Below are 26,175 nucleotides of genomic sequence, written 5' to 3' on the forward strand. Positions count from 1 at the left end.
CTCTGTCAGTCTCTCTCTCTCTGTCAGTCTCTCTCTCTCTGCCAGTCTCTCTCTCTCTGCCAGTCCTCTCTCTCTCTTACTTGATGACTCTGAGTCTCTGAGGCGGAGGGCTCTGATTGGCCAAGCCCTTGCCTGACACCAGGAAGTCCTTGGTGCTCTCCGTCTTGACCCCAAGGTCAGGGGTCAGAGGTAAGAGGGCGGGGCTTAGGAGAAGCTCCTGCATGTCACACTTCACACACACTGCAGACAGGGACAGATGGACAGAGAGAGAGTGAGAGAAAGAGAGAGAAGGGAGGAAGAGAGAGAGAGAGAATAAGAAAGACAGAGAGAGAGAATAAGAAAGACGGAGAGAGAGAATAAGAAAGACAGAGAGAGAGAGAATAAGAAAGACAGAGAGAATAAGAAAGACAGAGAGAATAAGAAAGACAGAGAGAGAGAATAAGAAAGACAGACAGAGAGAGAATAAGAAAGACAGAGAGAAACAGATGGAGACAAGAGGAAACAGACAGAGAGACGAGAGAAACAGGCAGACAAGAGGAAAGAGACAGAGAGACAAGAGAGAAACAGGCAGAGACAAGAGAGAAACAGGCAGAGACAAGAGGAAAAGAGACAGAGAGACAAGAGAGAAACAGGCAGAAACAAGAGGAAAGAGACCGAGACAAGAGAGAAACAGGCAGAGACAAGAGGAAACAGACAGAGAGACAAGAGAGAAACAGGCAGAGACAAGAGGAAAGAGACAGAGAGAAACAGGCAGAGACAAGAGGAAAGAGAGAGAGAAACAGGCAGAGACAAGAGACAGAGAGAAACAGGCAGAGACAAGAGGAAACAGACAGAGACTAGAGGAAACAGACAGAGAGAAACAGGCAGAGACTAGAGGAAACAGACAGAGAGACAAGAGGAAACAGACAGAAAGAAACAGAGAGAGACACAGACAGAGAGACAAGAGGAAAGAGACAGAGGGACAAGAGGAAGCAGACAGAGAGACACAGACAGAGAGACAAGAGGAAGCAGACAGAGAGACAAGAGGAAGCAGACAGAGAGACACAGACAGAGAGACAAGAGGAAACAGAGAGAGAGAAGAGAGAAACAGACAAGAGAGACACAGACAGAGAGAAAAGAGAGAAACAGACAGAGAGACAAGAGGAAACAGACAGACAAGAGGAAAAAGACAGAGAGAAACAGACAGAGACACAGACAGAGAAACACAGACAGAGACACAGACAGAGAGACAAGAGGAAACAGACTGAGAGATGAGGAAACAGACAGAGAGACACGAGGAAACAGACAGAGAGACAAGAGGAAAGAGACAAGAGGAAACAGACAGAGACAAGAGGAAACAGACAGAGAGACACGAGGAAACAGACAGAGCGACACTAGGAAACAGACAGAGAGACAAGAGAAAACAGACAGAGACAAGAGGAAACAGACAGAGAGACAAGAGGAAACAGACAGAGAGACAAGAGGAAACAGACAGAGAGACAAGAGGAAACAGACAGAGACAGGAGGTAACAGACAGAGAGACAAGAGGAAACAGACAGAGAGACAAGAGGAAACAGACAGAGACAAGAGGAAACACAGAGACAAGAGGAAACAGACAGACTAAAGGAAATAGACAGACAAGAGGAAACAGACAGACTAAAGGAAATAGACAGAGACAAGAGGAAACAGACAGACTAAAGGAAATAGACAGAGACAAGAGGAAACAGACAGAGAGACGAGGCAACACATAGAGACACAGACAGAGACAGGAGGTAACAGACAGAGAGACAAGAGGAAACAGACAGACTAAAGGAAATAGACAGAGACAAGAGGAAACAGACAGAGAGACAAGAAGAAACAGACAGAGACACAGACAGAGAGACAAGAGGAAACAGAGACGAGGAAACAGACAGAGAGACACAGACAGAGAGACAAGAGGAAACAGACAGAGACAAGAGGAAACAGACAGAGAGACAAGAGGAAACAGACAGAGAGACAAGAGGAAACAGAGAGAGAGACAAGAGGAAACAGACAGAGAGACAAGAGGAAACAGCAGAGTGACAAAAGGAAACAGACAAGAGACAAGAGGAAACAGACAGAGAGACAAGAGGAAACAGACAGAGAGACAAGAGGAAATAGACAGAGACAAGAGGAAATAGACAGAGAGACAAGAGGAAATAGACAGAGAGACAAGAGGAAACAGACAGAGAGACATGAGGAAACAGACAGAGAGACAAGAGGAAACAGACAGAGAGACAAGAGGAAACAGACAGAGAGACAAGAGGAAATAGACAGAGAGACAAGAGGAAATAGACAGAGAGACAAGAGGAAACAGACAGAGAGACAAGAGGAAATAGACAGAGAGACAAGAGGAAATAGACAGAGAGACAAGAGGAAATAGACAGACTACTACCTGGACTAGCTCTCTGTCCATGACTAGGTGTAGTAATCTCTCCCTGTAGTCCAGGTGGTAACAACAGGTGGAGTTGTTCCTTCTTCCCGCCCTGGTCATGAAGCCACGCCTTCAACACCATCTCCATGGCAATCACACTGTTCTCTACATGCTGCAGGTCGATCTCTGTACCTAACATCAGACTGGCTGGGGGAGGGAGGGAGACGGGGGGAGAGAAAGAGAGAGAGGGGAAATATGGAGACGGGGAGAGAGAGAGAGAGGGGTGGAGATGGGGGAGAGAAAGAGAGAGGGGTGGAGATGGGGAGAGAAAGAGAGAGAGGGGTGGAGATGGGGGAGAGAAAGAGAGAGAGGGGTGGAGATGGGGAGAGAAAGAGAGAGAGGGGTGGAGATGGGGGAGAGAAATAGAGAAAGGGGGAAATATGGAGATGGAGGAGAGAAAGAGAGAGAGGGGTGGAGATGGGGGAGAGAGAGAGAGAGAGGGATGGAGACAGGTAGAGAGAAAGAGAGAGAGGGGGAGGGATGAATAGAACAATAGATAGAGAACAGTATCTATCTCCTGCAGGTCGTTTTCAGGGCTCTGTTTAAAGCAGATTTAGCACTTGCATCGCCTAACAACTAGAGGGCAGTAAAGCCCAGCTTTTGCAGCCCAAACAGGAGTTGAGTTAGCCAACAGATCATGAGTTGAGTTAGCCAACAGATCATGAGTTGAGTTAGCCAACAGAGCATGAGTTGAGTTAGCCAACAGATCATGAGTTGAGTTAGCCAACATATCATGAGTTGAGTTAGCTAACAGAGCATGAGTTGAGTTAGCCAACATATCATGAGTTGAGTTAGCCAACATATCATGAGTTGAGTTAGCCAACATATCATGAGTTGAGTTAGCCAACAGAGCATGAGTTGAGTTAGCCAACATAGCATGAGTTGAGTTAGCCAACAGAGCATGAGTTGAGTTAGCCAACAGAGCATGAGTTGAGTTAGCCAACAGAGCATGAGTTGAGTTAGCCAACAGAGCATGAGTTGAGTTAGCCAACAGATCATGAGTTGAGTTAGCCAACAGAGCATGAGTTGAGTTAGCCAACAGATCATGAGTTGAGTTAGCCAACAGAGCATGAGTTGAGTTAGCCAACATATCATGAGTTGAGTTAGCCAACAGATCATGAGTTGAGTTAGCCAACAGAGCATGAGTTGAGTTAGCCAACAGAGCATGAGTTGAGTTAGCCAACAGAGCATGAGTTGAGTTAGCCAACAGAGCATGAGTTGAGTTAGCCAACAGAGCATGAGTTGAGTTAGCCAACAGATCATGAGTTGAGTTAGCCAACAGAGCATGAGTTGAGTTAGCCAACAGAGCATGAGTTGAGTTAGCCAACAGATCATGAGTTGAGTTAGCCAACAGAGGGTTCAGAGATCACCATGGAGATGATCATACAGGATATAGTGTACTAGAGAGAATGGCCAACAGACGTACACTGAAGAGTCTCCAAAAGACTGACCTACATTACGGCCAAGAAACCACAACGTAGGCACGACACAACGCGGAGTGCCTGGATACAGTCCTTAGCCAGGGTATACTGGCCATATACCGCAAACCTCCCGAGGTACCTTATTGCTATTATAAACTTGTTACCAATGTAAACAGAGCAGTAAAAATACATGTTTTGTCATACCCGTGGTATACGTTCTGATATACCACGACTGTCAGCCAATCAGCATTCAGGGCTCGAAACCACCCAGTTTATAATAGCCATTTAGTACTAGGCAGTGTCTTCCATCCTCTCAAACAGCACTCTATTCCCTACATAGTGCTGTGCTCCTCTAGCTGAAAGCAGTGCACTACATAGGACATAAGATGCAGTTTGAGACTGATATTCTGTAGAGAGCAATACCCAGGTACATACAGGTCTGACGGGTAAGTTCTCCCGTCCAATTTCCCTTTTCTCTCGTTCAGTTCTCCATTCTGGTTTCTCTTTTCCTCTCTCTCCCTATCTCTGCCCCCCCTTCTCTCTCTCCCCCTCCCTATCTCTGCCCCCTTCTCTCTCTCCCCCTCCCTATCTCTTCCCTCCCCTCCTTCTCTCTCTGCCCCCTTCTCTCTCTCCCCCTCCCTATCTCTGCCCCCCTCTCTCTCCCCCTCCCTATCTCTGCCCCCCCCTCCTCTATCTCTGCCCCCCCCTCTCCCCTCCCTTCTCTCTCCCCCCCTCTCTCTCTCTCCCCTCCCTTCTCTCTCTCCCCTCCTTTCTCTCTCCCCCCCCTTCTCTCTCTCCCCCTCCCTATCTCTGCCCCCCTCTCTCTCTCTCCCCTCCCTATCTCTGCCCCCTCCTATCTCTGCCCCCCCCTTCTCTCTCTCCCCTCCCTATCTCTGGCCCCCCTTCTCTCTCTCCCCTCCCTATCTCTGCCCCCCTTCTCTCTCTCTCTCTTCCATGTATTCTCTACAGAGAGGCATTCAATATTTAGGTGTGTGTTTTAGGGACTTGCTTGCTACGACACTGATTGACGGGCTACCATAATGTATCTGCACTCAGTGTATCTGCACACACACACACACACACACACACACACACACACACACACACACACACACACACACACACACACACACACACACACACACACACACACCTTACTCAGGGCAACAGGAAAGTATGGGCTAGAGATCATATGAGAAATCCCTATCCGTGTTTCTGGCCCAAAAGAAGTGCACTACTATGTCATTGACTAATGTGACTCTCCCTACCCGATCGAGAAGTCTAATAGCCTTCTGAAACGTCTGTGTGTGTCTCTTCTAATGTTAGTCTACAAGAGCCCTGTGAGAGCCCTAATGTATAGAATTGGGGATACTGATGAAGTCTTAAATGGTACCCTATAGTAGTGCACTACTTTTAACCAGGGGCTCTACAGGGAATAGGGCGCCAAAAATAGGGAACAGGGTGCAAGATTTGGGACACGAGCAGGGTGTCATAAATAGGGAACAGGGTGCCAGATTTGGGACACGAGCAAGGTGTCATAAATAGGGAACAGGGTGCCAGATTTGGGACACGAGCAAGGTGTCAAAAATAGGGAACAGGGTGCCAGATTTGGGACACGAGCAGGGTGCCAAAATTAGGGAACAGGGTGCCAGATTTGGGACACGAGCAAGGTGTCAAAAATAGGGAACAGGGTGCCAGATTTGGGAAACGAGCAGGGTGCCAAAAATAGGGAACAGGGTGCCAGATTTGGGACACGAGCAAGGTGCCAAAAATAGGGAACAGGGTGCCAGATTTGGGACACGAGAAGGGTGCCAAAAATAGGGAACAGGGTGCCAGATTTGGGACACGAGCAGGGTGCCAAAAATAGGGAACAGGGTGCCAGATTTGGGACACGAGCAGGGTGCCAAAAATATGGAACAGGGTGCCAGATTTGGGACACGAGAAAGGTGTCATAAATAGGGAACAGGGTGCCAGATTTGGGACACGAGAAAGGTGTCATAAATAGGGAACAGGGTGCCAGATTTGGGACACGAGCAAGGTGTCATAAATAGGGAACAGGGTGCCAGATTTGGGACACGAGCAAGGTGTCATAAATAGGGAACAGGGTGCCAGATTTGGGACACGGGCAAGGTGTCATAAATAGGGAACAGGGTGCCAGATTTGGGACACGGGCAAGGTGTCATAAATAGGGAACAGGGTGCCAGATTTGGGACACGAGCAAGGTGTCAAAAATAGGGAGCAGGGTGCCAGATTTGGGACACGAGCAAGGTGCCATTTGAGATGCAAGCCTATGTCGTTGACCCTCCCTACGGATTCACACGCGTCGGATATCCCGTCGAAAGCGCTCCTCTTGTCAGGATCAACCAGAGGTGCTGACTGGAGGACACACACATACTATATTATATGTGCCCACACGTCTGACGGGCTACGTCCCTAATGGCACCCGATTCCTGCACAAGCAGGGTCTATAGGGCTGTGGTCAAAAATAAGTGTCCTTTATAGAAGGGTAGGGCGCCAGCTGGGATACATCACAGGAATCTGATTTGTCTCTGTTTGCTCTTTAGGGGTTAAATGGGTTGTGCCCAGATTGCTGAATAGGCACTACCGCAAACAAATAGATGTCTGTGAAAAGGGCTGCATAAATGTATCGACAACTGATTGATTGATGATTGATAAGCAACATCTTTATTGAACCACAACGACGCAATAACAACAGGAGGTTCCCAATACTGCCTGTCATCACTTCTGTTATGTACTAGGCCTAATCAATACAGTTAAAGATCAATAGGCATGATCTACAATTAGTACCCCTGTGTGTGTGTGCGCGCGTGCGTGCGTGCGTGTGTGTGTGTGTGTGTGGGTGATGGCAAGTGTAGAGGATGAAGAGAGGATGAAGAGAGGATGTAGAGAATGTAGAGAGGATGAAGAGGATGAAGAGGATGTAGAGGGGATGTAGAGGATGTAGAGAGGATGTAGAGGAATAAGAGAGGTTGTAGAGGATGTAGAGGATGAAGAGAGGATGTAGAGAGGATGTAGAGATGATGTGTAGAGGATGTAGAGAGGATGTAGAGAGGATGTAGAGAGGATGTAGAGAGGATGAAGAGAGGATGTAGAGGATGAAGAGAGGATGTAGAGGATGAAGAGGAAGAAGAGAGGATGTAGAGAGGATGTAGAGGATGTAGAGGGGATGTAGAGAGGATGTAGAGGGGATGTAGAGAGGATGTAGAGAGGATGAAGAGAGGATGAAGAGAGGATGTAGAGAGGATGTAGAGGATGAAGAGAGGATGAAGGATGTAGAGAGGATGAAGAGGATGTAGAGAGGATGTAGAGGATGAAGAGAGGATGAAGAGAGGATGTAGAGAGGATGTAGATACTGTAGAGAGGATGTAGAGGATGAAGAGAGGATGTAGAGAGGATGTAGAGGATGAAGAGAGGATGTAGAGAGGATGTAGAGGATGTAGAGAGGATGTAGAGGATGAAGAGAGGATGTAGAGAGGATGTAGAGGATGAAGAGAGGATGTAGAGAGGATGTAGAGGATGAAGAGAGGATGTAGAGGATGAAGAGGATGTAGATAATGTAGAGAGGATGTAGAGAGGATGTGGAGGATGTAGAGGATGTAGAGGATGAAGAGAGGATGAAGAGAGGATGTAGAGAGGATGAAGGATGTAGAGAGGATGAAGAGGATGTAGAGAGGATGTAGAGGATGAAGAGAGGATGTAGAGAGGATGAAGAGAGAGGATGTAGAGGATGTAGAGAGGATGAAGAGGATGTAGAGGATGCAGAGAGGATGTGGAGGATGTAGAGAGGATGAAGAGGATGTAGAGAGGATGAGAGAGGATGTAGAGGATGTAGAGGATGAAGGATGTAGAGGATGAAGAGGATGTAGAGAGGATGTAGAGAGGATGTAGAGGATGTAGAGAGGATGAAGAGAGAGGATGAAGAGGATGTAGAGATGATGTAGAGGATGAAGAGAGGATGTAGAGGATGTAGAGAGGATGTAGAGGATGAAGAGAGGATGTAGAGGATGTAGAGAGGATATAGAGGATGTAGAGATGATATAGAGGATGTAGAGATGATGTAGAGGATGTAGAGAGGATATAGAGGATGTAGAGATGATGTAGAGGATGAAGAGAGGATGTAGAGGATGAAGAGAGGATGTAGAGAAGAGTGAAGGCAACAAAACTATGAAATAACATATATGGAATCATGCAGTAACCAAAAAAGTATTATTATTTTATTCTATGTAGAAAATAGTAAAAATGAAGAATAACCCTTAAATGAGTAAGTGTGTCCAAACTTTTGACTGGTACTGTACATATATGTTGTATTTACAATGGTGTTTGTTCTTCACTGGTTGACCTTTTCTTGTGGCAACAGGTCACAAATCTTGCTGCTGTCAAAAAATGTATTTGTTTTCAAAATCGTTGTGGATCTGTGTAATCTGAGGGAAATTATGTGTCTCTTATATGGTCATACATTTGGAAGGAGGTTAGGAAGTGCAGCTCAGTTCCCACCTCATTTTGTTGGCAGTGTGCACATAGCCTGTCTTCTCTTGAGAGCCAGGTCTGCCTTCGGCGGCCTTTCGAAATAGCATCTCTCTCTCCTCCCCCTCTCTCCCTCCCTCCATCCATCAGTCCTTTCCTCTCTATTTTGCGTTAGAGAACTTTAAGTGCTCGTCCACCACAACATCCTCCCATCTCCGTCTGGATAGGAGGAAGAACAACTCTCAACCTGCTTTTATGACATGTAAAAGCTTCCTCTACCAAACAGAATGTGTGTGTTTTGTGTGTGTGTGTGAGTGTTATGTGTGTGTGTGTGTAGACTCAACTGTCTAACAGCATGCACGCGAAAATAACACATACTAAAAACTGTAGACTTTTCAACCTTTTGAAAATACGATCGAGTGATCGATGAACAGCTCTCAACCCTGTCCGGTTAAAGTTGCTCAACAAGAATGAGAGGTGTGTGTGTGTGTGTGTGTGAGTGAGTGTGAGAGCGTGTGTCCATGCATGTCATAAAAGCAGGGAGGAGGGTAATCTTCTCTGAAAAGATGAATAGATCATTGATCGTTTCTAAGAAGAAACCTTTGAGTCCTCTTACTGAGAGATTCACCACACGAGGACACACGACAGAAAAGAGAACCTCAGTCATCAGAGTGAATTGTGCCTTGGGGCTAATAGCACAAAGGAGCCATGAAGAAAGAGGCTGGATAATAACACTGAACTGGAAAATGGCTGCCGTTTAACAAGGGGTCAACATGAAGGGTTATTTAGTTCATTCTGTTGGAGAGACAGAGAGAGAGAGGAGGGGTGGAGCAAAGAGAGTAGTGTTGTCACGATACCAACGTTTTACCAAGGATACAATACCGGTATCATACAATATCACGATACCAACGTTTTACCAAGGATACAATACCGGTATCATACAATATCACGATACCAACGTTTTACCAAGGATACAATACCGGTATCATACAATATCACGATACCAACGTTTTACCAACGATACAATACCGGTATCATACAATATCACGATACCAATGTTTTACCAACGATACAATACCGGTATCATACAATATCACGATACCAACGATACAATACCGGTATCATACAATATCACGATACCAACGTTTTACCAACGATACAATACCACTATCATACAACATCACGATACCAATGTTTTACCAACGATACAATACCGGTATCATACTATATCACGATACCAAGTAGTATCGCAATACCACGGTGGAAGAAAAAAATAAAATCTGTGGCCTAGCATCCTGTTCGCCCCCGGACACTGGTTCACGTTTTCCAAAAACATGTCTCTGAAATTCACACTTCTACTCAATACAACACATTGAATTTAACTTCACATTGTTCAGTGTACAGTATAATAGAATACAGTATAATAGAATAGAATACTAAATAAAATGGCTTATATCGCTACTATTTGAAAAGGTCTACTTTGACTGGAGGAATGGGAGGAAGCAATAAACACTGCATAATGATCTGAGAGAAGCAGGTGAGTGAGGGCTGGTAGGGGATGCTGAGAGAAGCAGGTGAGGGCTGGTAGGAGATGCTGAGAGAAGCAGGTGAGGGCTGGTAGGAGATGCTGAGAGAAGCAGGTGAGGGCTGGTAGGAGATGCTGAGAGAAGCAGGTGAGGGCTGGTAGGAGATGCTGAGAGAAGCAGGTGAGGGCTGGTAGGAGATGCTGAGAGAAGCAGGTGAGTGAGGGCTGGTAGGAGATGCTGAGAGAAGCAGGTGAGTGAGGGCTGGTAGGAGATGCTGAGGGAAGCAGGTGAGTGAGGGCTGGTAGGAGATGCTGAGAGAAGCAGGTGAGTGAGGGCTGGTAGGAGGTGCTGAGAGAAGCAGGTGAGTGAGGGCTGGTAGGGGATGCTGAGAGAAGCAGGTGAGTGAGGGCTGGTAGGGGATGCTGAGAGAAGCAGGTGAGTGAGGGCTGGTAGGGGATGCTGAGAGAAGCAGGTGAGTGAGGGCTGGTAGGAGATGCTGAGAGAAGCAGGTGAGTGAGGGCTGGTAGGAGATGCTGAGAGAAGCAGGTGAGTGAGGGCTGGTAGGGGATGCTGAGAGAAGCAGGTGAGTGACGGCTGGTAGGAGATGCTGAGAGAAGCAGGTGAGTGACGGCTGGTAGGGGATGCGGCTGGCTGATTACAGCTGCCACACATGATATGAATGTGAAGTGGATATCATTGGACCGGCTCACACAACAGACTAGTGGCTGTTGCTTAAATTCAACTGAATGTATTATTTAAAAAATGGACTTTATAAACATTTGATAAAAGGCGTCAGCAGCTTCTTGAGATCAGTAGAGCTGAAAAAGTTGGTAGTATCATATGAAATGGTGCTACAGTACTCCATAGTATTATGATGTTTTGATACCATGATATTACCGTGGTACTGGTATACCGTGCAACACTAGAAGAGAGAGAGAGAGAGAGAGACAGAGGGAGGGAGAGACAGAGAGAGAGAGACAGAAAAGAGAGAGAGAGAGAGAGAGAGGAGACAAGGATGGAGAGAGTCAGGAAGAGAGAGAGACAGAGAGAGAAAAAGAGAGAGAGAGAGAGAGAGAGAGAGAGAGAGAGGAGACAAGGATGGAGAGAGTCAGGAAGAGAGAGAGACAGAGAGAGAAAAAGAGAGAGAGAGAGAGAGAGAGAGAGAGAGAGGAGACAAGGATGGAGAGAGTCAGGAAGAGAGAGAGACAGAGAGAGAAAAAGAGAGAGAGAGAGTCCTGTGGTGTTGATGGTATCCTCAATGAAATTATAAAAATATACAGACCATAAATTACAATTGGCTATACTTAAACTATTTAACATGATCCTCAGCTCTGGCATCTTCCCCAATATTTGGAACCAAGGAACTGATCACCCCAATCCACAAAAGTGGAGACAGATTTGACCCCAATAAGTACCGTAGGATATGTATCAACAGCAACCTTGGGGAAATCCTCTGCATTATCATTAACAGCAGACATTTCCTCAGTAAAAACAATTTAGTGAACAAATATCAAATTGGCTTTCTTCCAAATTACCGTACAACAGGCCACGTATTCACCCTGCACACCCTAATTTACAAACAAACAAACCAAAACAAAGGCAACGTCTTCTCATGCTTTGTTGATTTCAAACAAAGCATTCGACTCAATTTGGCATGAGGGTCTGCTATACAAACTGATGGAAAGTGGTGTTGGGGGTAAAACATACGACATTATAAAATCAATGTACACAAACAACAAGTGTGCAGTTAAAATTGGCTTAAGCCCCACCCTCTTCAACATATATATCAACAAATTGGCGCGGGCACTAGAACAGTCTGCAGCACCCGGCCTCACCCTACTAGAATCTGAAATCAAATGTCTACTGATGAACTGGTGCTTCTGTCACCAACCAAGGAGGGCCGACAGCAGCACCTAGATCTTCTGCACAGATTCTGTCAGACCTGGGCCCTGACAGTAAATCTCAGTAAGACCAAAATAATGGTGCTCCAAAAAAGGTCTAGTCGCCAGGACCACGTATACAAATTCCATCTAGCCACCGTTGCCCTGGAGCACACAAAACACTATACATACCTCGGCCTAAAGGAGTGAGTTGAAATGGACAGACAAAAAAGAGAGAGGAGAGAGGGCGGACAGAGTGAGATAAATGGATGGAACCAGAGAGAAAAAGAGAGAGGAGAGAGGGCGGACAGAGTGAGATAAATGGATGGAACCAGAGAGAAAAAGAGAGAGGAGAGAGGGCGGACAGAGTGAGATAAATGGATGGAACCAGAGAGAAAAAGAGAGAGGAGAGAGGGGCGGACAGAGTGAGATAAATGGATGGAACCAGAGAGAAAAAGAGAGAGGAGAGAGGGCGGACAGAGTGAGATAAATGGATGGAACCAGAGAGAAAAAGAGAGAGGAGAGAGGGCGGACAGAGTGAGATAAATGGATGGAACCAGAGAGAAAAAGAGAGAGGAGAGAGGGCGGACAGAGTGAGATAAATGGATGGAACCAGAGAGAAAAAGAGAGAGGAGAGAGGGCGGACAGAGTGAGATAAATGGATGGAACCAGAGAGAAAAAGAGAGGGAGAAAATGAGAGAGAGAGACAGGATAGAGGGAGAGAAGAGACAGACAGGAGAGGGAGAGAAAGAGAGACAGGAGAGAGGGAGAGAAGAGACAGACAGGAGAGGGAGAGAAAGAGAGACAGGAGAGAGAGAAAGAGAAGAGAGAGACAGGAGAGAGAGAGAGAGAAAGAGAAGAGAGAGACAGGAGAGAGGGAGAGAAGAGACAGACAGGAGAGGGAGAGAAAGAGAGACAGGAGAGAGAGAGAGAGAGAGAAAGAGAGACAGGAGAAAGAGAGAGAGAAAGAGAGACAGGAGAGAGAGAGAGAATGAGAAGAGAGAGACAGGAGAGAGGGAGAGAAGAGACAGACAGGAGAGGGAGAGAAAGAGAGACAGGAGAGAGAGAGAGAGAAAGAGAAGAGAGAGACAGGAGAGAGGGAGAGAAAGAGAGAGACAGGAGAGAGGGAGAAAGAGAGAGAGGGAGAGAAAGAGAGTGAGAGAAGAGAGAAAGAGAGGGAGAGAGAGAGGTGCGGTAGGAACAAATGAACAAGTGCTTTGTCTGTCAGTACTGTGCAATGTTAATACAGTTTCCATATCACACTGTGTGGAGTGATAGTCACCTGACGTGTGTGTGTGTGTGTGTGTGTGTGTGTGTGACTGCCCTGTCTGTCTGGTTCCACATCTGTTGCCGTACGTCATACACTGTGAGAGGCCTGAGTGTGTGTGTGTGTGTGTGTGTGTGTGTGTGTGTGTGTGTGTGTGTGTGTGTGTGTGTGTGTGTGTGTGTGTCTGGGTGGTGTTTCCTATTATTCTACACACACTGAGCCTGGTGGAAAATTATCAAAAAAGAAGGAGAGGTCGAGAGAGAGAGAGAGGTCTGGTTTCACACCTCTCCCTCCTCTCTCTCTCATATCTGTTTCCCATGACAATAGAGAGAGAGAGAGAGAGAGAGAGAGGGATAGAGGTAGAGAGAGAGGTAGAGATAGAGGTAGAGAGAGAGGTAGAGGTAGAGGTAGAGAGAGAGGTAGGGAGAGAGAGAGAGGTAGAGAGAGAGGTAAAGGTAGAGAGAGAGGGGTGTAGGTAGAGAGAGAGAGAGAGCGAGAGAGAGAGGTAGAGGTAGAGAGAGAGGGGTGTAGGTAGAGAGAGAGAGAGGTAGAGAGAGAGAGAGAGAGAGGTAGTTAGAGAGAGAGAGAGGTAGAGAGAAAGGTAGAGGTAGAGAGAGAGAGAGAGGTAGGTAGAGGTAGAGGTAGAAAGGTAGAGGTAGAGAGGTAGAGAGAGAGGTAGAGAGAGAGAGAGAGAGGTAGAGAGAGAGGTAGGTAGAGGTAGAGAGGTAGAGGTAGAAAGGTAGAGAGGTAGAGGTAGAGAGAGAGGTAGAGAGGTAGAGGTAGAAAGGTAGAGAGAGAGAGGCAGAGAGAGAGGTAAAGGTAGAAAGGTAGAGAGAGAGAGGCAGAGAGAGAGGTAAAGGTAGAAAGGTAGAGAGAGAGAGAGAGGTAGAGGTAGAGAGAGAGAGAGAGAGAGAGAGAGAGAGAGAGAGAGAGAGGTAGAGGGGTAGAGAGAGAAAGGTAGAGGTAGAGGTATAGAGAGGTAGTGGTAGAGAGGAGAGAGAGAGAGAGGTAGAGAGGTAGAGGTAGAGAGAGAGAGAGGTAGAGAGGTAGATGTAGAGAGAGAGAGGTATATGTAGAGAGAGAGGTAGAGGTAGAGAGAGAGAGGTAGAGAGAGAGAGAGGTAGAGGTAGAGGTAGAGAGAGGTAGAGGTAGAGAGAGAGCGAGAGGTAGGGGTAGAGGTAGAGAGAGGTAGAGGTAGAGAGAGAGGTAGAGGTAGAGGTAGGTAGAGGTAGAGAGAGGTAGAGGTAGAGAGAGAGAAAGAGAGAGGTAGAGGTAGAGAGAGAAAGGTAGAGAGAGAGAGAGAGAGAGAGAGAGAGAGAGGTAGAGGTAGAGAGAGAGAGAGAGAGAGAGAGAGAGAGAGAGAGAGAGAGAGAGAGAGAGAGAGAGAGAGAGAGAGGTAGAGAGAGAGAGAGAGGTAGAGAGAGAGAGAGGTAGAGGTAGAAAGAGAGAGGTAGAGGTAGAGAGAGAAAGGTAGAGAGAGAGAGAGAGAGGTAGAGAGAGAGAGAGGTAGAGGTAGAGAGAGGTAGAGGTAGAGAGAGAGAGAGAGAGAGGTAGAGAGAGAGAGAGGTAGAGAGAGAGAGAGAGAGGTAGAGAGAGAGAGAGGTAGAGGTAGAGAGAGAGTAGAGAGAGGTAGAGAGAGAGAGAGGTAGAGAGAGAGAGAGAGAGAGGTAGAGGAGAGAGAGAGAGGTAGAGGTAGAGAGAGGTAGAGGTAGAGAGAGAGAGAGAGAGGTAGAGAGAGAGAGAGGTAGAGAGAGAGAGAGAGAGAGGTAGAGAGAGAGAGGTAGAGGTAGAGAGAGAGAGAGAGGTAGAGAGGTAGAGAGAGAGAGGTAGAGGTAGAGAGAGAGAGGTAGAGGTAGAGAGAGGTAGAGGTAGAGAGAGAGAGAGAGAGGTAGAGGTAGAGAGAGGTAGAGGTAGAGAGAGAGAGAGGTAGAGAGAGGTAGAGAGAGATAGAGAGAGATAGAGAGAGATAGAGGTAGAGAGAGAGAGGTAGAGGTAGAGAGATGGAAGCAAATAATGATAATAATTTGGTGGGTGTTTGTATTAAAACATGTGATTTAGAAATGTGCATTTTTTTGTTTGTTGCATATCCCAACTCTCCCTGAGACGTCCTCGGAGAGTCTGCCATTATCAACAGTGATCTTGGAACAATTATAAGTGCCTTGCTCAGGGGCACATAGGCCGATCTTTCACCTTGTCGGCTCGGGGATTCGAACTAGCAACCCCAGAAAGAAAGGGATATTCTGTTGACAGGCTGGTCTGAGGAAGGAGAGCGTGCCGTCCTTGGCCAGCTCTCCCGCTATCTCTCTCGGAATGACCTTCTTGATCCAAATCAGTCAGGTTTCAAGACTAGTCATTCAACTGAGACTGCTCTTCTCTGTATCACGGAGGCGCTCCGCACTGCTAAAGCTAACTCTCTCTCCTCTGTCTCATTTTTATGTTTGTACTGTGAACCATCAGATCCTCCTCTCCACCCCTGAGTTGGGCATCTCCGAGAGTCTGCCCATTATTGCGTCCTACCTGACAGTGAGGTGGCTGGCGAGAACCGTCTCCACACCAGTGCTCTCACCACTGGTGTCCCCAGGGGCTCTGTTCTAGGCCCTCTCCTATTCTCGCTATACACCTTGTCACTTGGCTCTGTCATTCACATGGTCTCTCCTATCAGCTAAAGAAAGGGATAATCTTCTCCTTTCCCCCTGGTCTGATGACCAGGTGGAGAATCGCATCTCTGCATGTCTGGCAGACATATCCGAGTGGATGACGGATCACCACCTCAAGCTGAACCTCGGCAAGACGGAACTGCTCTTCCTCCCGGGGAAGGACTGCCCGTTCCATGATCTCGCCATCACGGTGTGACAACTCCATTGTGTCCTCCTCCCAGAGTAAGAACCTGTGGCGTGATCCTGGACAACACCCTGTCGTTCTCAACTAACATCAAGGCGGTGGCCCGTTCCTGTAGGTTCATGATAAAACAACATCCCAGAGTATGAAAACAGGAAGGCGCAGGTCCTAATCCAGGCACTTGTCATCTGTCTGGATTATGAATATCTGGCTGGGCTCCCTGAGCCATTAAACCCCTACAACTCATCCAGAACCGCAGCCCGTCTGGTGTTCAACCTTCCCAAGGTTCAAACGTCACCCGCTCCTCCGCTCCCTCCACTGGCTTCCAGTTGAAGCCGCATCTACAAGACCATGGTGGCCTACGGAGCTGTGAGGGGGGCCCTCAGTCTCCAGGCTCTGATAGGCCCTACACCCAAACAAGGGTGCGTTCATCCACCTCTGGCCTGCTCGCCTCCCTACCACTGAGAAGTACAGTTCCGCTCAGCCCAGTCAAAACTGGGCCTCTGGCCCCTATAGTGGTGGAACTGTGAGCCAGGACAGCCCTGAGTCAATCACCACCTGGAGACAATAGGCCCTTTGGTCTATAGTAGGATAAAGTAATCCCTCTCACCCCCTCCCCTGAAAAGATTTAGATGCACTACTGTTCCACTGGAGGTCTGGTCACCAATTTGTTAGTCGCTCTGGATAAGAGCGTCTGCTAAATGACTTAAATGTAAATGTAAATGAGAGAGAATAAGAAATATGGAGAAGAGGAGAGGAGGGGTGTGTTTATCTAAGCTAGAAGCTGACAAAAAGGGGTTGATGTGTGTGTGTATGTGTGTGTGTGTGTGTGTGTGTGTGTGTGTGTGTGCGCGTGTGTATGAGGAGGATAAAAGAAAAGCCAGGATGAAAACAGAAGGCATTACTAGCATGTGCGTGTCATTGTTGAATGAATATCTGACTACCAAGAGACGACACACCAACTCAGTCAATGTGTCCCAAACGACACCATAGGGCCAAAAGTAATGCACTGTGTAGGGAATAGGGCCCTGGTCTATAGTAGTGGACTGTGTAGGGCCCTGATCTATAGTAGTGGACTGTGTAGGGCCCTGGTCTATAGTAGTGGACTGTGTAGGGCCCTGATCTATAGTAGTGGACTGTGTAGGGCCCTGGTCTATAGTAGTGGACTGTGAGGGAATAGGGCCTGGTCTATAGTAGTGGACTGTGAGGGAATAGGGCCCTGGTCTATAGTAGTGGACTGTGTAGGGAATAGGGCCCTGGTCTATAGTAGTGGACTGTGAAGAAATAGGGCCCTGGTCTATAGTAGTGGACTGTGAGGGAATAGGGCCCTGGTCTATAGTAGTGGACTGTGAGGGAATAGGGCCCTGGTCTATAGTAGTGGACTGTGAGGGAATAGGGCCCTGGTCTATAGTAGTGGACTGTGATGGAATAGGGCCCTGGTATATAGTAGTGGACTGTGAGGGAATAGGGCCCTGGTCTATAGTAGTGGACTGTGAGGGAATAGGGCCCTGGTATATAGTAGTGGACTGTGTAGGGAATAGGGCCCTGGTCTATAGTAGTGGACTGTGTAGGGCCCTGGTATATAGTAGTGGACTGTGTTGGGAATAGGGCCCTGGTCTATAGTAGTGGACTGTGTAGGGAATAGGGCCCTGGTCTATAGTAGTGGACTGTGTAGGGCCCTGGTATATAGTAGTGGACTGTGTTGGGAATAGGGCCCTGGTCTATAGTAGTGGACTGTGTAGGGCCCTGGTATATAGTAGTGGACTGTGTTGGGAATAGGGCCCTGGTATATAGTAGTGTACTGTGTAGGGCCCTGGTCTATAGTAGTGGACTGTGTTGGGAATAGGGCCCTGGTATATAGTAGGAAATAGGGCCCTGGTCTATAGTAGTGGACTGTGTAGGGCCCTGGTCTATAGTAGTGGACTGTGTAGGGAATAGGGCCCTGGTCTATAGTAGTGGGCTGTGTAGGGAATAGGGCCCTGGTCTATAGTAGTGGGCTGTGTAGGGAATAGGGCCCTGGTCTATAGTAGTGGACTGTGTAGGGAATAGGGCCCTGGTCTATAGTAGTGGACTGTGTAGGGCCCTGGTCTATAGTAGTGGACTGTGTAGGGAATAGGGCCCTGGTCTATAGTAGTGGGCTGTGTAGGGAATAGGGCCATGGTCTATAGTAGTGGACTGTGTAGGGCCCTGGTCTATAGTAGTGGACTGTGTAGGGAATAGGGGGCCATTTGGTACCCCGACGATTTCTGACAGCGCTGAGAAATGCTGAGGTGAATATAATTGTTGACGGCTCTGCAGTGAGCTCTGAACAGGGCTTAGGGAAGGGATGCACTTTCTGCCTGTCAAGAAGACAGGAGAGGGATTTCATGTTCAAAAAAAGGATTTACAGATGGTTTGAAGATCTATAAAAAAATATATTTAAAAACCGAATAGATAAAAAAAAACAAGAGGGTGTATTTGTCACATTCATTATTATGATCGTTGCATATATCAGTCAAATTCAAAATGAAGAGAACGTTTGAACTTTGAAGAGTGGGTCTCATGCATTGCTGGCGTAGAAAATTACATCGCTGGCCTAAATTTCATGCAACTTGCATCACCGAGATTTAGAATTTCAAGCTGGACAATAAATTCAAAGTTGACATTCCTGATTGCTTGTCCTGATTTTAGGCAGTGGGAGGAAGAAAAGAGGGGGAAAAGCCCTGAAACTTTTCCAGTGTATTTCGGGAACAGTCTCATCAAAGTCTCTCTAACAGTTCTAAGAGTGTGAATTAGTTATGGTAGGAGCAGTGGGAGGGAGAGGGAGATGAGAGAGAGCGAGAGAGAGAAAGAAAGAACAACCGAGAGAAGGAAAGCTAGAGAGACAGACAGAGAGAGAGAGAGACAGGGATGGTGTTGTTTTACTCCTCTCTATAGAGACAGAAATGGTGTTGTTTACTACTCTCTCTATAGAGACAGAGATGGTGTTGTTTACTCCTCTCGCTATAGAGACAGAGATGGTGTTGTTTACTCCTCTCTATATAGAGACAGAGATGGTGTTTACTCCTCTCTCTATAGAGACAGAGATGGTGTTGTTTACTCCTCTCTATATAGAGACAGAGATGGTGTTGTTTACTCCTCTCTCTATAGAGACAGAAATGGTGTTGTTTACGACTCTATATAGACAGATGGTGTTGTTTACTCCTCTCTATAGAGACAGAGATGGTGTTGTTTACTCCTCTCTATATAGAGACAGAGATGGTGTTGTTTACTCCTCTCTCTATAGAGACAGAAATGGTGTTGTTTACGACTCTATATAGACAGATGGTGTTGTTTACTCCTCTCTATATAGAGACAGAGATGGTGTTGTTTACTCCTCTCTATATAGAGACAGAGATGGTGTTGTTTACTCCTCTCTATAGAGACAGAGATGTTGTTGTTTACTCCTCTCTATAGAGACAGAGATGGTGTTGTTTACTCCTCTCTATAGAGACAGAGATGGTGTTGTTTACACATCTCTATAGAGACAGAGATGGTGTTGTTTACACATCTCTATAGAGACAGAGATGGTGTTGTTTACTCCTCTCTATAGAGACAGAGATGTTGTTGTTTACACATCTCTATAGAGACAGAGATGGTTTTGTTTACTCCTCTCTATATAGAGACAGAGATGGTGTTGTTTACTCCTCTCTCTATAGAGACAGAGATGGTGTTCTTTACACATCTCTATAGAGACAGAGATGGTGTTGTTTACTCCTCTCTCTATAGAGACAGAGATGGTGTTGTTTAGTCCTCTCTATAGAGACAGAGATGGTGTTGTTTACTCCTCTCTCTATAGAGACAGAGATGGTGTTGTTTACTCCTCTCTCTATAGAGACAGAGATGGTGTTGTTTACTCATCTCTATAGAGACAGAGATGGTGTTGTTTAGTCCTCTCTATAGAGACAGAGATGGTGTTGTTTACTACTCTCTATAGAGACAGAGATGGTGTTGTTTACTCCTCTCTCTATAGAGACAGAGATGGTGTTGTTTACTCCTCTCTATATAGAGACAGAGATGGTGTTGTTTACTCCTCTCTCTATAGAGACAGAGATGGTGTTGTTTACTCCTCTCTCTATAGAGACAGAGATGGTGTTGTTTAGTCCTCTCTATAGAGACAGAGATGGTGTTGTTTACTCCTCTCTCTATAGAGACAGAGATGGTGTTGTTTACTCCTCTCTCTATAGAGACAGAGATGGTGTTGTTTACTCCTCTCTCTATAGAGACAGAGATGGTGTTGTTTAGTCCTCTCTATAGAGACAGAGATGGTGTTGTTTACTACTCTCTCTATAGAGACAGAGATGGTGTTGTTTACTCCTCTCTCTATAGAGACAGAGATGGTGTTGTTTACTCCTCTCTATATAGAGACAGAGATGGTGTTGTTTACTCCTCTCTCTATAGAGACAGAGATGGTGTTGTTTACTCCTCTCTCTATAGAGACAGAGATGGTGTTGTTTACTCCTCTCTCTATAGAGACAGAGATGGTGTTGTTTACTCCTCTCTCTATAGAGACAGAGATGGTGTTGTTTACTCCTCTCTCTATAGAGACAGAGATGGTGTTGTTTACTCCTCTCTCTATAGAGACAGGGATGGTGTTGTTTAGTCCTCTCTATAGAGACAGAGATGGTGTTGTTTACTACTCTCTCTATAGAGACAGAGATGGTGTTGTTTACTCCTCTCTATATAGAGACAGAGATGGTGTTGTTTACTACTCTCTATATAGAGACAGAGATGGTGTTGTTTACTCCTCTCTATAGAGAGATAGAGATGGTGTTGTTTACTACTCTCTATATAGAGACAGAGATGGTGTTGTTTACTCCTCTCTATAGAGAGACAGAGATGGTGTTGTCTACTACTCTCTCTATAGAGACAGAGATGGTGTTGTTTACTCCTCTCTATAGAGAGACAGAGATGGTGTTGTTTACTCCTCTCTCTATAGAGACAGAGATGGTGTTGTTTACTCCTCTCTCTATAGAGACAGAGATGGTGTTGTTTACACATCTCTATAGAGAGAGCGATGGTGTTGTTTACACATCTCTATAGAGACAGAGATGGTGTTGTTTACACATCTCTATAGAGACAGCGATGGTGTTGTTTACACATCTCTATAGAGACAGAGATGTTGTTGTTTACTCCTCTCTATATAGAGACAGAGATGGTGTTGTTTACTCCTCTCTATATAGAGACAGAGATGGTGTTGTTTACTCCTCTCTATATAGAGACAGAGATGGTGTTGTTTACTACTCTCTATATAGAGACAGAGATGGTGTTGTTTACACATCTCTATAGAGACAGAGATGGTGTTGTTTACACATCTCTATAGAGACAGAGATGGTGTTGTTTACACATCTCTATAGCACATCCTGTGTGATCTTGTTGCATTTTGGAACAAGATATCTTTTAGTCTCTCGTTCCCTCCCTGTAATACTTTCTTTAGGAACGACCACCATCCATCTCTTTTAATCCCTCTTCCACTCTCTCTTCACATCCCTCGTTCATGTTGCCATCTATCCATCTTCCTCCCTCCCTCTCTCTCCTTCTCCCTCTCCCTCGCTCTGCCCCTCTCTCTCTCTGCAGTGTGCTGGGCCATCGTGACAGTGACAGTGACTCCCAAGGTGGAGGTGATTAAGGGAGAGTCCTTTCTCTTTCTCTCTTCACATCCCTCGTTCATGTTGCCATCTATCCATCTAATATCGTAAATCGAACCTTGAGTACCCACTCTTTTGAGACACTGTTAAACACTCACTGTGAACTTAAGTTTTTGCTTATCTGACAACCAAAAGCACTTTACCTCTTTACCTCAGAGTTCCAAACTAGTGATAAGAAACAAATGAGACTGATAACGTCTCCAAAGTCAGATAAGGCTCGTCTTTGTCTCCGAGGATAACACAGTCACTTAGCCTTGATTTATTTCACTGCAAAATTAAAAGTTGGTTGTTTTGCGTGTGTGTGTGTGTTTTTGTGTGGTGATGAGGAAGTCCTATGGAGACGCTGTCTGGGCCTCTGATTTGTCATTCGACCCCTGATCCTTGACCTCTAACCTCTCTACGTCAATGGACAGACACAGAGTCTGACTGTTATAGATATGTTTATGAGTACTGCATGACCCTTCGCTCTTAGAAAAAAAGGTGCCATCTAGAACCTAAAGGAGTAACCCTTTGAAGAACCCTTTTGGGTTCCAGGTTGAAGAACCCTTTTGGGTTCCAGGTTGAAGAACCCTTTTGGGTTCCAGGTTGAAGAACCCTTTTTTGGTTCCAGGTTGAAGAACCCTTTTTGGTTCCAGGTTGAAGAACCCTTTTTTGGTTCTAGGTTGAAGAACCCTTTTTGCGTTCCACGGAAAACCCTTTCCACAGAGAGTTCTACATGGAACCCTAAAGGGTTCTACCTGGAAGACAAAAAGGGCTCTCCTATGGGGACAGCCAATGAACCCTTTAAGTATCAATGTGCTTTCTCTCATTCTGATGGTTTTCTACTCAACCAAACTAGGACAATGGCAGTGGAGGAGTCCAACTTGTAGAACTTTTTATTTATTTAGCACCATATCAAAATATCATTATAGACGGTATTGTAAAATTCTATAACGGTATGTGGATCCATACCGGTATACTTTAAAATAAGGAAATCTATAAATCACTTCTTACAGCTGATCTAAGGACAGTTTTGGTCATGGGGTTCTTATTGGTTAATAGCACAGGTCAGCTAGGGACAGTTGAACTGAGATTATTTGTTGAGAAAAATATCTGGCACACCTTGGATGACCTAATAAATTAAGCATAGATGGAGAGGGAAAGAGAGAGAGGGAAAGAGAGAGAGGGAAAGAGAGAGAGGGAAAGAGAGAGGAGAGAGAGGGAGAGAGGAGAGAGAGAGAGGGAAAGAGAGAGAGGGAAAGAGAGAGAGGGAAAGAGAGAGAGGGAAAGAGAGAGAGGGAAAGAGAGAGAGGGAAAGAGAGAGAGGGAAAGAGAGAGGAGAGAGAGGGAGAGAGGAGAGAGAGAGAGAGAGAAAGAGAGAGACAGAGAGAGGAGAAAGATACAGAGAGAGGAGAGAGACAGAGAGAGAGAGGGAAAGAGAGAGGAGAGAGAGGGAAAGAGAGGAGAGAGAGGCAGAGAGAGAGAAAGAGAGAGAGAGAAAGAGAGAGAGAGAGGATGTAAAAGAGAGAGGGAGGGGCAGAGGGTGAGAGAGAGAGACAAACAGAGAGAGAGGGAAAGAGAAATAGAGGGAAAGAGGAGAGAGGGAAAGAGGAGAGAGAGGGAGAGAGGGAGAGAGAGAGAGAGAGAGAGAGAGAGAGAGAGAGAGAGAGAGAGAGAAGAGAGAGACAGAGAGAGGAGAAAGAGACAGAGAGAGGAGAGAGAGAGAGAGAGAGGAGGGAAAGAGAGAGGAGAGAGAGGCAAAGAGAGGAGAGAGAGGCAAAGAGAGAGAGACAGAAAGAGAGAGAGGAGAGAGGAGAGAGAGAGAGAGAGAGAAAGAGAGAGAGAGAGAGGGAAAGAGAGAGAGAGGATGTAAAAGAGAGAGGGAGGGGCAGAGTGTGAGAGAGAGAGACAAACAGAGAGAGTGCCAGGTGTTCCCGGAGCTCATAGGGAGACAGTCAGACAGGAGCTATCCATCACTCTGTGTGAGTGTGTGAGTGTCCTCTCGTCGCCAAAGAACTACTCTCAAGTCTCTCTCTCTCTTGGACTCTCAGTTATAAAACAAACGGAACAGACTCCAGACTTGTGTTTAGAAACCTCTGTCAGAGGAATCTATATGTATCCTGTAGTGTCTGTCTAGCTTGTCTGGAATCCTTAGTGACGTGTATGAGTGTGTGCAAATTTACGGTAGGGAGTTAGTAAGATTTATTGACTGAGTTTGGCTGGAAACACAACCACACAGACACACACACACACACATTTCCGACACAAACATGCAGACACACACACCAGCCATTAGCACAACTGAGAATTTAGAGTTTTACTAATTTGAAGAGCAGATAGGCTGCCAGCTTTCCTGCCGGGCCTCTGATTGTTGGTATGTGTGCGTGTGCATGTGTTGCAGTGTATGTGTGTGTGTGTGTGTGTGTGCATGTGTTGCAGTGTGTGTGTGTGTGTGTGTGCAGTGTGTGTGTGTGTGTGTGTGTGCGCGTGTGTGTTTGTGTGTGAATGTGTGTGTGTGTGCATGTGTGTGTGTGTGTCACTCATCTCTCCCCTTGCCACCCAGTGAAATATTACCAGTCATCCGTCCTTTTCACATCCCCATGTTACCCCCGGCAACTACCTCCAAGCAGCCGGTCTCCTTGACAACCCCACTCAGGCCGAGCGATAGAGAGAGGGCCGAGAGAAAAGCCACAGGCGTCAGTCTACTCAACCCCCTACCAGCCACCCTGCCCTAAATCTACCTACAAATAACAGAAAAGAAAACGGCTATTACCATCACCTCCAAAACTGCCGTAGAATACTGGAGAGGAATGGAGACGGGTTATCTGTGTTTCTACTGATCAACAAGGGGAGAGAGAGAGAGAGAGAGACAAGTGCGAGAGAGACAGAGAGACAAGTGAGAGAGAGACAAGAGAGAGAGAGACAAGAGAGAGAGAGACAAGTGAGAGAGAGAGAGAGAGAGAGAGAGAGACAAGTGAGAGAGACAGAGAGAGAGAGAAAGAGAGAGACAAGTGAGAGAGAGCGAGAGAGAGACAAGTGAGAGAGAGACAAGTGAGAGACAAGTGAGAGAGCGAGAGAGAGACAAGTGAGAGAGAGAGAGAGACAAGTAAGAGAGAGAGAGAGAGACAAGTGAGAGAGAGAGAGACAGAGACAAGTGAGAGAGACAGAGAGAGAGAGAGACAAGTGAGAGAGACAGAGAGAGAGAAGTGAGAGACAGAGAGAGAGAGAGAGAGACAAGTGAGAGAGAGCGAGAGAGAGACAAGTGAAAGAGCGAGAGAGAGACAAGTGAGAGAGACAAGAGAGAGACAGAGAGAAGAGAGAGGAGAGAGAGACGAGACAAGAGAGAGAGACACGAGACACAAGAGAGAGAGAGAGAAGAGAGAGAGAGAGAAGTGAGAGAGAGAGATAGACAAGAGAGAAAGAGACAGATGAGAGAGACGGGAGAGAGACAAGAGAGAGACACGAGACACAGAGAGAGAGACACGAGACACACGAGAGAGAGAGAGAGCGAGAGAGAGAGAAGGAGAGAGAGAAGAGAGAGAGAAGAGAGAGAGAGACCATTTACTCAGTACTTTGTTAAAGCACCTTCGACAGCGATTACAGCCTTGAGTCTTCTTGAGTATGACACTACAAGCTTGGTACACCTGTATTTGGGGAGTTTCTCCCATTCTTCTCAGCAGATCCTCTCAAGCTCTGTCAGGTTGAATGAGGAGCGTCGCTGCACAGCTATTTTCAGGCCTCTCCAGATATGTTAGATTGGGTTCAAGTCCGAGCTCTGGTTGGGCCACTCAAGGACTTGTCCCAAAGCCACTCCTGCGATGTCTTGGCTGTGTGCTTAGGGTCGTTCTCCTGTTGGAAGGTGAACCTTCGCCCCGGTCTGAGATCCTGAGCGCTCTGGAGCAGGTTTTCGTCAAGGATCTCTCTGTACTTTGCTCCATTTATCTTTATCTCGAAACTTACTAGTCTCCCAGTACTGACTAGTCTCTCAGTCTCCCTGCCGCTGAAAAACATCTCCACAGCATGATGCTGTCACCACCATGCTTCACTGTAGGAATAGTGCCAGTTTTCCTCAAGACTCTGTCAGAGCTCTAGTTGTTGGTCACCTCCCTGAACAAGGCCCTTCTCCCCTGATTGCTCAGTTTGGCCAGGGGAGGCCAGCTCTAGGAAGAGTCTTGGTGGTTCCAAACTTCTTCCTCTGAAGAATGATGGAGGCCACTGTGTTCTTGGGGACCTTTAATGCTGCATGCAGCATTTTGGTACCCTTCCCCAGATCTGTGCCTCGACACAATCCTGTCTCAGAGCTCTACGGACAATTCCTTCAACCTCATGACTTTGTTTTTGCTCTGACATGCACTGTCAACTATGGGACCTTATATAGACAGGTGTGTGCCTTTCCAAATCATGTCCAATCAATTTAATTTACCACAGGTGGACTCCAATCAAGTTGTAAAAACATCTCAAGGATGATCAATGGAAACAGGATGCACCTGAGCTCAATTTCGAGTGTCATCACAAAGGGTCTGAATACTTATGTAAATAAGGATTCATCTCCTCGGGCCTTCAGGTAATCCCTCCCTGTGTCAGGGATTCATCTCCTCCGGCCTTCAGGTAATCCCTCCCTGTGTCAGGGATTCATCTCCTCCGGCCTTCAAGTAATCCCTCCCTGTGTCAGGGATTCATCT

The 26,175-nt window shown here is 46.5% G+C and overlaps 1 protein-coding gene across 1 annotated transcript in view; it reads right to left on the minus strand.

The window, feature by feature from the left end:
* m1ap (meiosis 1 associated protein) overlaps window positions 1-26,175 on the minus strand; it is a 93,390-nt gene that overhangs the window by 46,248 nt on the left and 20,967 nt on the right. The window contains exons 5-6 of the mRNA XM_065026015.1: window positions 2,393-2,578; window positions 81-240 (exon numbers count right to left, since the gene is read on the minus strand). Coding sequence (XP_064882087.1) covers window positions 81-240; window positions 2,393-2,578 — 346 coding nt within the window. The remainder of the gene's footprint in view (window positions 1-80; window positions 241-2,392; window positions 2,579-26,175) is intronic.

Source organism: Oncorhynchus nerka, linkage group LG12 (genome assembly GCF_034236695.1).
Source record: "Oncorhynchus nerka isolate Pitt River linkage group LG12, Oner_Uvic_2.0, whole genome shotgun sequence".
Taxonomy (NCBI): domain Eukaryota; kingdom Metazoa; phylum Chordata; class Actinopteri; order Salmoniformes; family Salmonidae; genus Oncorhynchus; species Oncorhynchus nerka.